This window comes from Citrus sinensis, chromosome 9, assembly GCF_022201045.2.
Source record: "Citrus sinensis cultivar Valencia sweet orange chromosome 9, DVS_A1.0, whole genome shotgun sequence".
Classification (NCBI taxonomy): Eukaryota; Viridiplantae; Streptophyta; class Magnoliopsida; order Sapindales; family Rutaceae; genus Citrus; species Citrus sinensis.
In genome coordinates, this window is record NC_068564.1 from 13,234,623 (window position 1) to 13,254,006 (window position 19,384).

General features: G+C 31.6%; 1 protein-coding gene, 1 non-coding gene and 1 pseudogene across 2 annotated transcripts; 1 reads left to right on the forward strand and 2 right to left on the reverse strand.

The window, feature by feature from the left end:
• Window positions 1-8,555: 8,555 nt before the first annotated feature.
• LOC127899662 (uncharacterized) lies at window positions 8,556-13,730 on the reverse strand (the record flags this gene model as incomplete). The annotated part of the gene is made up of 2 exons (XM_052433164.1): window positions 8,556-12,422; window positions 13,103-13,730. Coding segments are annotated over 2 exons (1,176 nt in total), but the record flags the coding sequence as incomplete, so codon positions are not given.
• A 2,089-nt stretch (window positions 13,731-15,819) lies between these two features.
• On the reverse strand, window positions 15,820-18,337 carry LOC127899875 (uncharacterized; annotated as a pseudogene).
• LOC127900143 (small nucleolar RNA R71) lies at window positions 17,777-17,886 on the forward strand. The gene has a single exon (XR_008052163.1). It is a non-coding gene; the product is annotated as a small nucleolar RNA R71 (small nucleolar RNA).
• Window positions 18,338-19,384: the final 1,047 nt, after the last annotated feature.

The window sequence follows — 19,384 nt, forward strand, 5'->3', positions numbered from 1 at the left end:
TGCAAGGCATGATTCAGAGTCTAAGTCCCTTGGCTTTTTCCTTTTGTGCGCACTAATGTCATTCTGCATATCTTTTCTTAAGTATCTAATGGCACTATAACTCCTTGATCGACATAGTACATTGCAGAAGTTGCTACCATATTAAGTTTAGAAACCTTTTGATGTGATCGAATATAGTGAACTTGTTGTGGTGGTGTTAGGTTATGATAGTGATTTCGTTCAAATAAATTTGCAAACCAACATCCTATATAGGGATTAAATGAAAGACAAAATACAACCTTGATTTCAGTTTGTGTTAATAGCCTTAAAGTCCTCATTTTTTTATTCTACAAGAATTTCTGCAGTCTGAAACCTCTTTGCTACAAACCCATCTCTTGGACTTCACTGTGCTATTTATGTATTGCCTTCTGATATCTTACCTCACCCAAAACCTTTTATACTTCTATAGTTAAAGTACAATTCTTCTGCGTATTCAATGGTCAAAAATTCCCTCCTGTACATAAATTGTAACTCCATAATTAAAGGCATTGGTTAAATCATCAAATATGTTATGAGTTTGAGTTGGACATTGTGCATTGCTTAGTTCTTCTTCTTTAGTTTGCTGATCTATTGAGAGATTGATTGTTATTGGAGTTTTTTTGTGTGAATTTTTTTTTTCACATAGTAGATTTTCTAACAAGTGGTGTTTTTCTCTCGTCGTCCTGGCGGCAATAATCACATAGTATTATTGCTTAGTTCTTCTACTATAATTTTTCACATAGTAGATTTTTCTCTCGTCGTCCTGGCGGCAATGGTTTTTCTCTGGTATAGGATTTTTCCATGTAAATTCTTGTGTTGTTTGATTAGTTTTATTCTCGATATATTTTTTATTTGTTATTTTTTTTGATATTTTTACTTGCAAGATTTTGGATAGGATTGAAATTTCCTAACAAGTGGTGTTAAAGTTAAGCTTGCAATGCAGAGCAAATATGTTCTCAGTAAGGTTTTCAAAACTTGCGAAGGCAGAAATAGAAAAGTTTGATAGGAGAATAAAATTTTGGCCTACGATAGAATGAAGTCAAGGATATATGTTTATCCAATCTATGCTTTTCGATATAAACCATGTACCCACTGATGGAAACTCTTGAAGGTGTGTAGATAATTAAGGCACCTTAAAGAAGATTGTTGGAATAGAGCAAGTTCAACAAATAGCTCTATTCATAGATAGAGATACTAATAACTTTAGCTCGTGACATGTCTCTTTTCTCTATAAGAGATTGGTTTATCCTTTTTGGCACTGTATGGAAAATGATTTGTTACTACTGGCAGGTGGTGGTCCACAAGATTTTGCACACAAAGTATGGTTTGGTATTTATACAAGGTGTATGGTAGAAGTTTTATATTAATAGTTGATGACTCTTGTGGAAGCCAATCAGGAGAGTGGGTATTACTTTTGAGCAAGGTGATTGACATGTGGCAAATATGTCTACTTTAAATAAGATGAAGTATGATGATTCTTGGTGTAGAGAATTATGGCTACTGAATAATGGACGAGGTTTTACCCATGGTAGATTGATTCTCATAAGCCCTATGTGATTTGTGGTTTTGGTGGAATAAAGGTGGAGACGACATGGTTGTGTGGATACATGGTGGATCATGTTTTGTCATCTAATTGAATATGCACCAAGGTGGTGATTGTTAGGAAATTTATATCATTTTCCAAGAACAATTTCCTATGATATTTTCTTATTTCTGAATATTCCTAGTTAAGAAATAAGTAATTTTCCCTTTGGGACTTAACTTATTCAAGGAGTAGAACTTGTATAAAGAAAAGAATACTTCTTTTACAAGAAATAATCACTATACAGGGAGGTTGAGTTCACTTTTTTGTATAATACAACAAGAAGTTTCGCTGCAAATAGACAATTTCTAATATGAGAAAAATAATAGATTTATTCATCCTTAGCGACTGTGGTTTCTCTCTACTATGGAAATTTTCTACATAAATTCTTGTATTGTGTGATTGGTTATAATCTCTATCCATTTTCTATTTATTATTTGTTTGATATTTTTACTTGCAAGATTTCGGGTGGGATTAAAAGTTATAGGCATTGTTAGAGTTATAGGCATTGTAGTCTCTGAAGTTTTGTTAATATTTGTACTGGAAAGTGTTTGTGAAAAATTCTTTTTCTTCAAAAATAAGTCAGTTCATGTTGGAAAGATTTTGAGTGGTCCTTGACCACACTCCAAGCAAGATTAAACACTTGATTTTATTCACATTTGTCTGCAGAATCAATTTAGCAAGTGAATTCTATCTGAAGGAACTAAAAAAAAAATTATAGTTCAATTCATATTATAGTTATCTTTTGTATTTGCAAAATTTGTAGGAATGAAAACTCAACTATTTTCTGTTATGTAAATATGAGTAAAGGTTCTTAAAAGAATAAATTTTTCGACAGGAATAAGAACGATTTAATATTCAGAACAATTATATGTCTGAGCAGTCACCATAAAAAATTGTGTTTGTCTACTATTATTATAATGAATATTGTTAAATAAAATTAATTTTTGTTAAAGCACATGTTACAAACAATGACCTGTGAAATTCACCATTGAGACTTTAGCATTTTTATTGGTGATTGAACTTGCGAATCAAATACGGCAATAGCTGGTTTTTTAGTAAGTGATTAAAAGACGGTCATTCACTCGCGGAAAGGACTTGAGTTGGGTATCAAAAATTTTTATTCAATTTCTGAAAAATGAAAAGAAAAATCAAATTTCTTAAAACATTTATATTTGTGAAATCGTTGCAACAAAATAATGAGAAGCCAGAAGGCATAAATCAAAGTTAGCGCATCTATACAGATGCTCGCTTCCACAATTATTGGTTACTATAGAAGTATGCCGGTGAGTGAAGAAACCTAGTTTTGAGGGTTTATATAGCGACATTCATAATAGTTTCTGTGGAAACAAAAACTTCTCCATTTAACAAAATCGTAACCAATTTAACTAAGAGATTGAGGGTTTAGGAATTTCCAATACTAACAGATAAAAAAGTTGCCGCCTCTTTGCAATTGCTTCTGTGAATCTATGGTGATTGAATGAACTGTCAGGATCTTGAAGCAATAACTTATGTCGTATCCCAAAAATAGTATTTTGGTTACTATGCGCAAAATGATGATGATACCATTAGACGAAAATTTAAAATTGTACATTCGAATTATAAATTGGCGCGTGCAATCATAGTGTGCATTTTCAGGTTTCTGACGGATTGCATATAATTACAGGGTATTGTTTCGACACTTTTTAAAATCCTTACAAAATCGTTTATTTGCAATCATAGTTTAACGCTATTTGAAATTATATATAACCAGAATTATGGATTTCAGTAAATTAGAACGAAACAATTTTAAGTAATTTTCACTTGATTGGTGTTATTAAAAACATATTCTCAAAAATATAAAATTTTTGACAACATATTTTGAAGAAAACCCATTAAAAAATATTAATTGTAATACAGTTGTTTATGGAATATTTTTATTAACTCTACTATGAATTCTGATAATTGATGAAGTAGGCCTACTTGCACTCTAAAAAATACTTAGAACAATTTATTACCTTCTGCACTCGTCTACTACATTAAAAAAATTGACTATTAATTTGTACATTTTTAAATACCAAAAAATTCCTCATTTAAATCTTTTAAATTAATTATATATAGTAACTACTCTACATATATAAAAAAAGGGGGAAAATGTCAAGTAATAGTTCATTTCATCCTACTTTTTAAACAACAGCCCAATATACCCTTTCATTAATTTACTGTTATTATGTTGTATAATTCATTGAGGTCAAAATAGGATTTACAAATAATTTTAAAATAAACTCTCAAGTACAATTAAAAACATTGCCTTTATGCATAATTTGAAATTAAGGATAGTTTAATAATAACAACATTAATAATATGTAAGATATATATTTAGGATAAATTAATAAAAACGTAGATTTCACAGGCACTAGAGTTTAATTTTTTTTTTATCCTTTAGCTTGTCCTTAACTTTCATATGGTCAAGATAAATAAATAAATAATCAATTAGTACTATTATTCTACCAAAAGTAAATATAGACTCCTTCATTTACTTAAAAAAAATACACTCTAAAAACATAAAGTACATATTTAAAAATACTATAAAATAAAATATATTGCATTATAATGTATTTTCTTAGGGTGTGTTTGGGAGTGAGGTTGTGCAGTTGTAGCTTAAAAGGTATAGCACTAAAGTGTTTGGTAAAAACTAGTTGTTGTAGCTTAGAAGTTATGTTGATATAATTTTTCACTTGTATAATGAAAAATATATTATATTTTAAATAATTTTATCAAAATTATTATTTAAAATTTATATTTACTATATATTACTAACTTTTGTTTCATAGTTACAGTTTTTTTCCACAGCAGTTGCAGCTTAAAAGTTATAACATCTCAATATCAAATGCACCCTTAATCTTTTAGCTTATTCTTGACATAAATATAGGCAGTGATTCCTGATTAGAAAATAATAATACCATTATTATTATTATTATTATACTCCTTCATTTATCATCAGTTTCATTAAATGCTACACTTCTACCCTTTATCACAGCCTAGTGCATAAAGAAGGACTAATCAAACTCGATATTGCAACACTTATGATTTTTTTGTCCATAGCTAAAGAAAGTTCACAAAATGAGAAGTCAAATTAAACTTAAGCAAGTGAGATTAAAAAAAAAATTCATATTGAATGCTACAGTTACTAACACTACATCAATCAATTGCACCCAATCAATTATTTTGTCGTAGTTCTTCTGATGATTGAAATTATAATTACTTTTTGCCTATATTGTTCACATATACTATAACTTCTATTAGGCCTTCTTGCATGTTAACACCATTTATGCATAAATGCTTATGGATTTATCATTTTGAAAGCTATTGAAATAACAAAATTAATGTTCTGTATCATTGACGACACCATTATTTCTCACTTTTACTACTCATTGATTAATTATAACCATGGAACAAAAACACCATAAATTTATTACAAGACCAATAACAAAATTAAATAATAAGTTCTAAGTTTCATTACAAATAATAAATTTATTTTATATACTTATAATGCAAAATACGATGTATCAGTGACTGAATTAAAGGAATATCTTTTACATCCCGTTAAATTTTATTGTCATAGTTTATAATACATTTCATCTGATAAATCGAAGAAGATGGTACTGCTTGCCTTAAAATTAAGGAACTGAACTAGAGCAAAATCTTCCACACTTCTGCTTATTAGTTATTTGCTGTCGACAAATAAGCGTCAGTTCTTCCCAGTTGTCTTGAGAATACAAATGTCTATTTCGAAGAAAGAAGTCTTTATAAGGCAAGCATGCCTATTATTTGAGAATCTTTAAACCGAATTTATTTTCGATTTTAAGATTTTGAACATAGATTTTCCACAATTTATTTTATTTTTGCCTCTTATATTGCCCACTGTGATGTGGTCTTGTATGTACTAAACATCCCTAATTTCTTTGGCGCGAATGTAATATGTCTTCCGTGATTTTCAAAGCACTGTATATATTTTTCTTAGCCACTACGAAAAATTTCTTTGCTTCCAAGAATAAATTGCTTAATCATCATTCGCATCATCGCGGCTGACAAATTAATTTTCTTACCTATTCATAACTATTGAAATTCTAGTTATGCAACTCAAGAGGGGGTGAATTGGGTTTCTAAAAATTATTCAATTGTAAAACAAAAACTCAATGCAAATCCACAACGAATTTAAAGCAATAAAAAATAAATCAATCACAATATAAAAAGATAAGGCAAGAGAAATTCAAATACAGAGATTTTTACGTGGTTCGACCAACCTCGCCTACGTCCACACCTCCAAGCTTTCCGGGTTCGAAGATTTCACTAAGCAGGCCTCCAAGGTTTCAAATGCTTACATTTGATTTCTAAGGTGTCAATGAACCTTTGTAATAAGAGATTATCCCCAATCTCTTAACCCAAGTGTCTCCTAACACTTACAATTACTCAAAAACAAAAATTATAAATTTTCTCTTCACTTATACAATACTTAAGATTACAAATCAATGCCCAATATGTGAATAAAAGAAGCAAGAATGTGTTTAAAGATCTATGAAGGTTGTATTATCAATTATAAGCTTAATGATTGTATTGTGATCAACCTTTGTTTGAATTTAAATGAGTTTATTTATAGTTGGAGCTGAAAAACTAGTCGTTATTGACTTTGTGCACGAAGTCGGATCGCCGTTATCTGAAAGTCGGATTGCCATTTTGACTAGTCCAAGTTACTGTTGCACAAAATTTCAAATTGTCGGATCGCCGTTTTCTACAGTGACTGCTACAGTGAACTATTTTACATAATTTACAGTTTAGCCCAAAACCTCATAAAATTATACTATGTCCCAAAATTTTATAAATCTTGACAAATAAGTCTATTTCCAGAATTGTAAGCAATATTTACTAATTTCAAAGTTCTAAAAAAATTTTCAATTTAAATCATTAACATGAAGATCATAAAATTACTTTTTATTGAATTTTAAGCCTTTATAATATGAAAACTATATGAAAGAATAATTTGAGCTTTTAAATCAATCTTAATCAAGTTTGTTATTATCAAAATCAATATTAAAGAAATATTTATGTTAACAATCTCCCCCTTTTTGATGATGACAAACTTTTCAAGAAAAATGCTTGTGCAATTTTGCTCCCCCTAAATATGTGCTCTCCCTAAATAAAATATTTATAGAATTTAGCTCCCCCTAAATATGTGCCCATCAATTTTTAACCACACAAAAATAAATTTAATAAATAGAAAAATATTTAACAGATAATATATATAAATTATCTCGCCCTTCATCATAAAAAAGAAATGAGCTCAAAGAGATTAAAAAGAGAAGAGCAGAGATTACCCATGTCATAAAAAAAATTTGGCAGAATCTCCCTTTAAAAATGAACATATCCTCAAAAACAAAGTAGTTAAAAGACTCCCATATAAACTCCAATTTAGCAACCAACTTCCACACCAACAAATTCAACATCATCATAAGCAAAAACCAAACATGTTATCAAAGTCAACTCAATCATAAACAAAGTTCACAAGTCCAACAAAATCATCATAAAAGCATCACAAGCACAATAAAAAACCAAATAGTATCATAACAACTACATGAGATGAGTAATGTTTGTGCGAAATGCATAGGTGCAGAAACTAAGATGGGGGCGGTGAAGAGGAACTGCCGGGATCATAACTAAGGTGACCAAGAATGTGGCGTTGTCCAGCAAGTAATTCCATCTGCTGCCGAAAGTCGCAAAGTCGGATTGAAGCTGCTGCTGCTGGGAGAGTGCATCCACTTTGTCGAAGAGATACTGAAGGCGGTCCTAAAAAACAGAAGATGCTGCAGGAGGCACAGCTGGCTCGGCTGGCTCCTCATCATGAGATGGGGTTGTTGCTGCTCGTCGAGGGGCACAAGGTCTAGCTCCAAGTCGAAAGTCGGGTAACTCATCCTCAGAATAAACATCAATGAGCATACGGTTATCCACTTGCTTTGCCTCAAATGAAAACCAATCCTCGAAATTATTTCCCTACCCATCTTTTTGGTCTCAACATAGACAGGTTCGGTCAAGAGAACATGAAAGTGTCTAAGAATCTTACTGATAGTGCTACCATATGGAAGAGACCTGTTAGATACAGCAGGGGTAGAGAGCATGTGACGCATAATAGTGAATGCAAGGTTCACTTTCCTTCCTCAGATGAGAGAGTCAAGTAAACCAACATCTAATCTAGTCACCTCATCACTATGTCATTGCCTAGGTGTAATCATGTGCTGTATAATACTGTGAAGAATACGGACCTGGAATGGTAACTGACACAACTTAAAAGTAAATTTTAACTCCCAAGTATAAGAGTGTCTTGTTGTATTATAACTCGGTGAGTCCGAGGTCGATCCACAGAGAAAAGATTTAATTAGTTTATTTTATTTTATCTAAAAATTGAAATTAAAACTTGAATATAAACAACTTAATTTAAATGAAACTATGGAATTGAACTAGTTAGGGTTATGGATCCACTCTTAGAAATAAATAAAACTTAATAAATTCTTTTTGCCAATTTGTTTTAGATTTATTACTCAAAAGATTAATTATACAAATTATTATTATTTTCCCTTTAATTTTATGATGGATTAAGTATTTATTGTGCCAAAATTTAATTTGTCTACAATAAGTCAAAATATCATTTCACCATGCCTTATATTAAGATCTTAAGAATTTATTGTGCCAAATTCATTTGTTTGTCTACAATAAATCAAATTTTCAAAATATAAAACATGTATAAAATTAAATAGAAAATAATTTAATTTATAAAATTAAACATAGAATTTGATTAAATCATATTTATTTCTTAAGAGTTTCACCTACCCCTAACTAATATTATTTAGTTAAGCATAATTAAAATAAAAAGAAGTAGTAAAATTGAATTACTTATAATTAAAAGAAATAAAAACAACTAAAATTGGAAATAAAACTAATTTTATTAATGAAAATAATTATACAAAATATTAAAAACACACCTGGAAATCAAGATTACAAGGAGATGGAGAGAATTTGAGAAGAAGAGAGTTGTAGAGAGATGATTAAAACATAAAAATGAGGCCCTATTTATAGAAAAATAAATTCATAATCCAGTGCTTTGCGGTCCATCATAGGCTTCATGCATGTGCTCCTCACAACCCTTAGATCAAGATCCAATGGCTGGTCAAACTTCAAAAGTCAACATCACACATGGCATCATTTGACTCGTCCGATTTGCCCAAAGAACGGTTGGGATTTGGCGGGTTAATGGGTGGATCGGGTCGACCCGAATACAAAGATTCGGATCCTCCAACTTGCTTCACCAACCATTGCCACGTGGCACAATCATGGCCATTGAATCATGAACGGTTGAGATTTAGTCAAGATTGCCAGTTATCCCATGCACTCATATCTATTGTAAGCTCATTTCATCATCCAATCAGTGCTCGGTCAACAGGAAAAGTCAACTTTTTTTTACACAAGCCCAATTTTAAGCCGATCTTGACTGATCTTAAGGTTTTCGGACCTCCGGAATCCAAATTTGACCTTCGTTTATCTGTTTGGAGCCTCGAAGTACGTGAAATTAATAATTTTCCTAATAAACACATAAAAATACACAAAATTAAATATATTTAAAACATAATTCATAATTCATAATATATTACATAAACACAAATATAAATTATAACATAAGCATAAAATAACATATTATCGATTGATAATTAAACAATTTTTAATACTAATCACACCCCCCAACCAGCTTATTGCTAGCCCTCTAGCAATTAAAGCGTTATATTAAAATTTATAAATTCACATGCAAGTTAATAGTTGTTCATCTATCCTCTAAATTACCAAATAAATGAACTCTCCCAAATTCTTTTACCACATTGATGTTCACTCATTATCCAGAATATCATCAAACCTTCTTTTGTGCTCAAGTAATTAACACAATACTTATGGGGCTTCATTAAAAGAAAAACAACATTTTCGTTCTAAAATTCATTAGAAATTATATCTTTAGGCAATAGATTATTCACACATTTTTTTTTATATATTACATTTCTAACCCGTGTAGCGAGCTTTAGGTCAGTGACTCCCAGACCAGTTGGCCTTAGGGCACTAGGTGTTGAAGCACCCCTACGGACTTAATTACTCGGGTTTCTAATAAACAAACAATATATCTATTACCCATGTAGCGAGTTTTAGGCCAGTGACTCCCAGACCAGTTGACCTTAGGGCACTAGGTATTGAAACACCCATACGGACTTAATTACTCGGGTTCTAGATATAGAAAAATTAAAAACAATTTTTTTTCTTTTTTTTTGATTTTTTTGATTTTTTTTTGGAAATATACACTTTCTACTACCTTAGATACTATTCCTAATAAATCAAAAGAACTAAATGCTGTAAAATTTTAACTTACAACCCACTAGTATGTGTCATAATGTGTGTGTGAAGAATGATTCAATAATACATGTTAAATGAGTAAACAATTAAATAACTTAATAACCAAGTGGAGAGTTCACAAATTTAAGTAATTCAAAGAAAAGGGAACAAAAACAACTTACTATGAATCTCAAAATCAAAATATAATACAACAAGACTATTAGGATGCGTCTCAAAAGTCGTGACTCTTTACACGACCATCCTAGACAAAAAAATGAATTTTTTTTTGTTTTTTGTTTAACTAAGAAAAGAAAAGAGAAAAGAGAAAAACAACACACATATTTAAAACATACGTCAATTATCCCCACCCCACAACCTAATCTAAACATTATCTTAACATTTTATAATTTTACAGATATGTAAAAATAATAATAATAATAATAAATAAAAATAAAAGAGAATAATAAAAGAAGAAGAAGAAGAGATCTCACCTGAACTTGATGCAGAAGCTTAAAAGTAGATAACAAAGATGAAGAAAAAGTCAATTTTTTTTTTGTTTTTTTTTAACAACACCCTTAAGATTAAGAAGATGCGTTTCTAGAGAGACTACATTCTCTATATCCTACCATCTTCGACTCAAATTTGTCCTAAGTTAGTCTTTACAGAAAAAAAAATTTTGTTATTGTTTTTTTTTTTTGTAAACACATAACCAGGACTAAGACATTCCACAATTATCAACTATTCCCTCCCCCCAACCTGAAAAAGATATTGTCCTCAATGTTTTAAAAGGAAAGAGAAAGAGTGTAGAAGACATCACATGAACACTACAACAGAAAATATTTACAAACGGAGAGTTAAATCTAAATCGTACTTCTTATTACTGCTACTGTTACCGTTACCATCATTAGTCGACCAATTCAGTGCAACAGTCTGTGGATCTGGCTCTGGTGTATAAGCTTGTAAAAGATCAAGTAACTCATTAGCAGTAGAAGCAGAGATAAAGAGTTTTTTTACAGAATGTGGAACAAAATGATTCTTTATTGCATGGTTAATAAAAGTTAGCAAGCCGTCATAAAAATTATTAACATTTAACAAACCGATGGGTTTTTTATGAATGTTCAAGTGGGCCCAAGATGCAAATGTAATTAGTGCCTCAAAAGTTGCAAGATCTCCTGGCAAGAAAATAAAAGCATCAGCATGATTCATCATTTCAGATATTCTCTCTTGCATACTTGATACCACTAATTCTTCTCCAATTGGTGGGCCAGACATGCACACTAGCGGTTTCATGGGTTTTGGGATAATGCCGAGTATTTGGCTTCCTCTGGTAAAAACAGCTTCTGAGACAAGTCTTGATAACCCTCGTTCACCTCCTCCATATACAAGATGCAGTTTCCTCTCTGCTATGACACGACCAAGATCTACAGCTGCCTGAACGAACTCTTTGTACTTTCCATACTGAAACCCAGAAAGCACACAAATATTTTTGAATTGTTTACTCAAAGATGCTGCCATTGGACTAATTGTTTCAAAAACAAGTTGTGAGTGTTTGAAAAACGAGCTCATATTTAAAGATCTTGGTGACATAAATAATGAGAAACAGCTGTAAATGGGTTGGCATATTTGTCAAATGACGAGGAAAGCTCGTGGCTCAATAATTCAAAAACAAACAGTAAAAAAAAAGTAATAATTAGAAAAAGCAAACAGTAAAAGAAACCAAATAAATACAAAATCACATCGCTAAATGCAATAATGCAAATGATAAAATAACAGTAAAGTAAAATAACAGTGAAGTGAAAGGATATTTACTGGTAGTTGTGATTGTGGCTCACATCTTCCTCTGGTTTTACGTCTAGTAACGGCTTGAACGCCCTCTATGGGTCAAGGATCGGCTTCCCATCCAGTTTTCTTATAAACTGACAAACAGGGTCTTTTTTAGTCAGATTCCCAAGACTAAACTGTGCACTTTGTTTTTGGAATAGTATCCACAAATTGTAAATCTCACGTTGCACAAATCCGCTTCGATGCGTCTCAAGAGATCGTAAGATATCATCCAACGATTCTTTACTCATGCCATCTTTAACGAATTTAATTTTATCTTCACGAGTATCAGAAACCATTCCTAAAGATTTACAATCCGGTCGTTTGCAACCAAGTCTTACACAGTTATGACATTTTGAGCCAAGTCGTTTAGCTCTCCTTTTCTTAGCAAACGTACTTTTACCAAAACCAGGCATGTAAGAAACAAATTGACCAGAAAACTCACCTGCTAATCGGACTTTTGCTTCAATTAACCAACGAATGTCAGAAGGAATGCCATTGATCATTAACAAACGCAGTCGTTCACAACGAGCTTTGTAAATTTTCCTGAGGGCATTCTGAAGGAGAGAGGGAAAATGCTTATGGAGTTTATGTTGTATTTCTTCCATGTTTGATTTTGGGGTTTCAGTTATTGTGGGAAACTGAAGATACCGACTTAAGAAGTCACGGAGTACCGTTGTCCGCCATTTATACGGGAAAATAAATCAAAACACACCAAAATCAAATCTGCAAAATCAAATCAAGCGTGAAAGTGAGCAAAAAAAAAAAAGCACACAATATAAAAGGAAAATGAACTTACATTCGTCCTCTCATTGAGTTAACCTCAAGCTCCATTTGAAATTCATATATGCCACTCTCTACTGTTCTGAGTTGTCCCTCTAGATCCTCAACATAGGACACGAATTCTGGTGGTTGCAGATCCCAAAGTGGATGTGATTTACAGCTTTGTATCAGGCCTCTTAAGTGAAATTTTATACGCCGAAATCTTTTAAGATGTGCGAACATGTATTTTCTCATTGAGGTGCTCATGATGTAAAATGAAAATTGATGAGAGAATGTACAACTGTCAAACAAACACGCTTACACAAGAAAAACAATGTTAAAAAAAACTATGTACAGTGCATTAATCTAAAGAAAAAAAATCAAACAATGAAACGGTAAAATAATAGTAAAACAAAAAAAAATCATTAAAGACTTAATCAAGAACTGGTGGGTCATCCAAATTAATTTCGGTGTCCTCATCACGTGGGTGATGTTCCAGATATGGTTTTAATCTTTGACCATTAACTTTAAATGTGACACCGTTATTTGGATTCTCAATTTCTATGGCCCCATATGAATATACATTTTTTACAACAAATGGGCCACTCCATTTTGACTTTAACTTTCCTGGAAATAAATGAAGACGAGAATTATAAAGCAACACTTTTTGACCAATCTCAAATGTTTTTCGAAAAATTCTTTTATCATGAAATGTTTTTGTTCTTGCCTTAATAATTCTTGAATTTTCATATGCATCATTCCTTAATTCCTCAAGTTCATTCAATTGCAATTTTCGCACATTACCAGCATCATCCAAATTTGAATTAAAAGCTTTAATAGCCCAAAGTGATTTATGTTCAAGTTCAACAGGTAAATGACAAGGGTTACCATAAATTAACCAATAGGGTGACATTCCTAATGATGTTTTAAATGCAGTGCGGTAAGCCCAAAGTGCATCATTAAGTCTAAGAGACCAATCTTTTCGGTTTGGGTTAACCGTTTTTTCCAAAATTTGTTTTATCTCCCTATTTGCTAATTCAACTTGACCATTTGTTTGAGGATGATAAGGGGTAGCAATTTTATGTGTAATTCCATATTTCTTCATTAAAGACTCAAATGACTTATTACAAAAATGCTTACCTCCATCACTGATAATGGCTTGAGGGATTCCAAATCGACTTAAAATGTTTTCTCTTAAAAATTTAATCACAGTTTTACTATCATTATTTCGACAAGAAATTGCTTCAATCCATTTTGAGACATAATCAACTGCAACTAATATATACACAAATCCAAAAAATGATGGAAATGGACCCATGAAATCAATTCCCCAACAGTCAAATATTTCAATTTCAAGTATGGGATTTAAGGGCATCATGTTTCTTTTTGTAATTGATCCCAATTTTTGACATTTTTCATAACTTTTGCAAAATTCATATGTGTCTTTAAATATGGTAGGCCAATAAAATCCACACTGCAAAATTTTAGCAGTAGTTTTTCTTGAAGAAAAGTGACCACCACATGCTTCAGAATGACAAAAATTAATGACACTACTTACCTCATTATCAGGAATACATCGCCAAAAAATTTGATCTAGGCAATATTTGAACAAATAAGGATCATCCCAATAAAATTTCTTTACTTCAACAAAAAATTTCTTCTTCTCTTGAGCATTCCATTGCAAAGGCATTTTACCTGTAACAAGAAAATTAACAATATTAGCATACATGGCATTAAAGTAATAGAAAATAAAAATTCATCAGGGAAATAATCATTTATGGGTGTTATATCATTGCAGAATTCGGATGTGAGTCTTGATAGATGATCAGCAACAACATTTTCAGCACCCTTTTTATCTTTGATGGTAAGGTCAAATTCTTGTAGTAACAAAATCCAACGAATTAGTCTCGGTTTGGCATCCTGTTTACTCATCAAATATCTCACAGCAGCATGGTCAATAAACACAACAGATTTAGAGCCAAGCAAATATGAACGGAATTTGTTTAATGCAAATACCATAGCAAGTAATTCTTTTTCAGTTGTAAAATAATTCATTTGAGCACTATCCAAAGTCTTACTCGCATAATAAATCACAAAAGGCTTACCGTCTCTTCTTTGTCCTAAAACAGCACCAACAGCAAAATCACTTGCATCACACATTAATTCAAATGGCAAAGACCAATCAGGAGATTGCATAATAGGTGCAGATGTTAAAAGACATATTATTTTTTCAAAAGATTTTGGCAATCATCATTCCATTCAAACGGTGCATCTTTTAATAAGAGATTACAAAGTGGTTTAGATATGGCACTAAAGTTTTTTATAAACCTCCTATAAAATCCTGCATGTCCTAAAAAGGATCGCACATCTCTAACTGTTTTTGGTTGTGGCAATTTAGATATGACTTCAATTTTTGCTTTGTCAACTTCAATTCCTTTAATAGAAACAACATGACCCAAAACAATTCCAGAAGTAACCATGTAGTGACATTTTTCCCAATTCAACACGAGTTCTTTTTCAACACATCTTTTTAAAACTTTCTCCAAATTATCAAGGCAATCATCAAAAGAATTCCCAAACACAGTCAAATCATCCATAAAGACCTCTAAACAATGTTCAACCATATCACAAAAAATGCTTAACATACATCTTTGAAATGTTGCAGGAGCATTACAAAGCCCGAATGACATTCTTTTAAATGCAAATGTTCCAAAAGGACATGTGAATGTGGTCTTTTCTTGGTCCTCAAGTGCTATAGGAATTTGATAATAACCTGAATATCCATCTAAAAAACAGTAGTAGGGATGTCCTACTACTCTTTCTAAGATTTGGTCAAGGAATGGTAATGGAAAATGACCTTTTCTAGTGGCTTCATTTAATTTTCTATAATCAATGCACATGCGCCAACTAGATGTAATTCGTGTTGGAATTAATTCACCTTTTTCATTTTTAACAACAGTGATTCCAGATTTTTTAGGCACTACTTGTGTAGGACTTACCCACTTACTATCAGAAATAGGGTAGATAATTCCCACATCAAGTAATTTAAGGACTTCTGTTTTGACTGCCTCTTTCATGTGTGGGTTTAATCTTCTTTGAGGTTGTTGACATATTTTAGCATTTTCTTCCAAATTAATTCTATGTGTGCATATTAAGGGATTAATGCCTTTAATGTCATTTAAAGTCCATCCTATTGCATTTTTATGCTTTTTAAGAACAGTTAGTAACTTACCTTCTTAGTCGCTTGTTAAAGTAGAAAAAATCACAACATGATAAGTTTGTTCTTCTCCAAGAAAAGCATATTTCAATCCTTCAGGCAAAGGTTTCAATTCCATTTTAGGTGCTTCTTGTTGTTCTGTCTTTTCAATACTTCCAAGCTCCTCAAATTTTGGCTCGTCATCATAATTTTGCGAAGTCTGCATAGAATCAAGCAACAAATTTATATTAGAAATATCAAGTTCAAGTTGCTTATTTGACTCAATTGAATTAACTAAACAAACATTAGAAAGTTCAAAAAAATCCCCTTTTTGAATATTTTCCTCGATACAAGATTCAAACAATTCCTTTTGTTCATCAGTATCATCTTCATTCTCATTTTCTTCATTAGGTTGCCTGCACATGTTGAAAACATTTAATTCCAAAGTCATATTCCCAAAGGATAAATTCATTAAACCATTTCTACAATTAATCAAAGCATTAGCAGTTGCTAAAAATGGTCGACCTAAAATTACAGGAATTGGTTTGTAATTATTCACAACAGGTTCAGTTTCCAAGACAATAAAATCCACAGGATAAATAAATTTATCAACTTGTACTAAAACATCTTCCACTATTCCTTTTGGTACTTTAACTGATCTATCGGCAAGCAAAAGTGTAGTTGAAGTTGATTTTAACTCACCAAGATTAAGTTGAAGATAAACTGAATATGGAAGCAAATTAACACTAGCACCAAGATCTAGTAAAGCATGCTCAATTCAGTGGTTACCAATAATACAAGAAATGTTAGGACAACCAGGATCTTTATATTTCAACTTATTATTAGTAGACAGAATTGTACTTACCTGTTCGGCCATGAAAGCACTCTTTCTTACCTTCAATTTCCTCTTAACAGTGCACAAGTCCTTTAAAAATTTGGCATATGAAGGAACCTGCTTGATTGCATCTAATAGAGGAATGTTAACTTTCACTTGCTTAAAGATTTCATAAATTTCAGAAGAGTGGTTTGATTTCTTTGGTTTATTCAATGCATGCAGAAATGGTGGTTCAGGTGGAACACTAGTTATTTCTTCACTAGGTGTAAGTTCATTTAGTCCTTCCTTACCCTTTGAATTTTCATCATTTTCATAAGGTTCAGGCATAGGTCTATCAACAACCTTACCACTACGAAGAGTTATAACTGACTTGACTTGGTCTGTGGGTGGATTTTGTTGAATTTTAGGATTTGGTTGTGGTTGGGCTGGAAATTTTCCTTTTTCTTGAATGGTGAGTGCATAAGCAATTTTAGCAAGAGTATCTTTCAAATCAGAAAAAGTTTGTGCATTTTGATTGTTAATAACATCTTGCTTTCTGATGAATGAATGCATTGTGTCTTCTAGATTTTTCTAGGGTGGTGGAACATATGGTGCATAAGGCTGAGGATTTTGAAAATTTTGTGGAGGTGGTGCTTGTAAAGATTGTGCATTATTATTATTTCTCCAACTGAAATTCAGATGATTTCTCCAACCAGGATTATAAGTCTGCGAATATGGGTTTGGTTTATTGAAAGTGTTAATGACATTAGCTTGATCATTTAGACATTCTTTAAGTGCAGGCAAAGTGGGACACTCTTGAGTGAAATGATCATTCGAATTACATATGTTACATGCAATTTCTTGAACAGATTTTACTTGATCACTCTTTTTATGCTCCAAAGCTTCAACTTTCCTAACTAAGGATGCAAATTTTGCTTGTAAATCATGATCTTCCCTAAGGTTATGGATTCCTCCACTAGATGGAGATGATTGTTGCTTACTTGTCAATTCAAAAGTTCCAACAGTATCCCAATGTTGTGCATTTTCAGCTAATTGGTCAAGGTAATCTAGTGCATCTTCAGAATTTTTATCCCTAAATTCACCATTACACATCATTTCAACAACCTGTCTACTTTGGGGTATTAAGCCCTCGTAGAAATAAGTGACCAATCGCCAAGTTTCAAAACCATGATGTGGACATATGTTAAGCAACTCTTTAAACCTATCCCAATATTGGTATAAATGTTTCTCCATTTTTTTGAGTGAAAGAAGTGATTTGCCTTTTAAAAGAATTTGTTCTATGAGGTGAAAAGAATTTTTTCAAAAACTGTTCTTGCATGTTATTCCAAGTTCTTACTGATCCAGATCTAAGGTTTTGTAGCCAAGTTTTAGCTTTATCTTTTAATGAAAAAGGAAAAAACTTTAATCTAATTATGTTCATGCTACAATTTTGGTCCGTGTATGTATTACAAACTTCCTCAAAATCTCTTAGATGCAAGTACGGATTCTCAGATTCTAAACCATGAAATGTTGGTAAAAGTTGGATAATACCTGGTTTAAAGTTGAATCGAGATGCTTCTGGAGGAAATACTATACACGACGGTGCTCCGGTTCTGGTTGGATTCATGTAGTCTCTCAGAGTCCTTGGTTGATTCTGATCATGCCCATGTTGAGATTGGTTGTCTCCCTGATCAATTTGAGGATTAAGTTCGCCCAAAACGTTTTTGCCTTCATTCTCATCCATGATTGGTGGTGGAGATTGAGATCTACGAATTAACTTGCCACTTGAAGATCGAGACCAATGTCTCATGCAAGGGTTATGTTATAAAGATAATATTTACACAAATTGATAACAAAATAAAATAAAATAAATAAATAAGCAAATAATATAAGTATACAAAAGAAAATTAAATAACAAAAATGGTGGTTGAACCCACCAACAAAGTAAAAAATAAATAAATAAATAAATAAATGCAAAATAAAAAAAAATGGTGGTTGAACCCACCAATTAAAAAAATAAAAAATGCAAAATTAAATAAATACTGGAAATTAAATAACTGAAAATAAAAGTTAAGAGTTAGTAGTTAGTTTGGTGGTTAAACCCACCAATAAAGCAAAAAAAAATAAATAAATACGAAATAAAATAAATGCAGAAAATTAAATAACTGAAATTAAATAAAAGTTAGGAGTTAGCAGTTAGTAAGTTAAGAGTTAATAATTAGAGTTAGTAGTTAAAGTTAGTTTGGTCCAAAATAAGTCCAAATATGTCCAAATATGTCCAAGTCTTGATTATGTTGAGGAATTTCGTCTAGGGATTCTATTGCAAATTATTTTTAATTTTATGGTCAAACTGTAATTTTTAGAAGTTTAGAATTAGCAATTTGGGATGAAAGTGAAACAATTGAAAGATGTCAGGGTCCGAACGTAATTACCAAAAGATTGGGCTAGAAACGGAAATTGTTGGGGTGACACGAGAATTATGAAAGATATGGAGACAAAAGAGAATTTAAGAAAAGGATAAGGGGGCAAACGAAATTTTACATATAAGAGAAAAATAAAAAACGGAAAAACAAACCAAATAAAAAACTTTTCCCCGACAACCGCGCAAAAAACTTGACACAACTTAAAAGTAAATTTTAACTCCCAAGTATAAGAGTGTCTTGTTGTATTATAACTCGGTGAGTCCGAGGTCGATCCACAGAGAAAAGATTTAATTAGTTTATTTTATTTTATCTAAAAATTGAAATTAAAACTTGAATATAAACAACTTAATTTAAATGAAACTATGGAA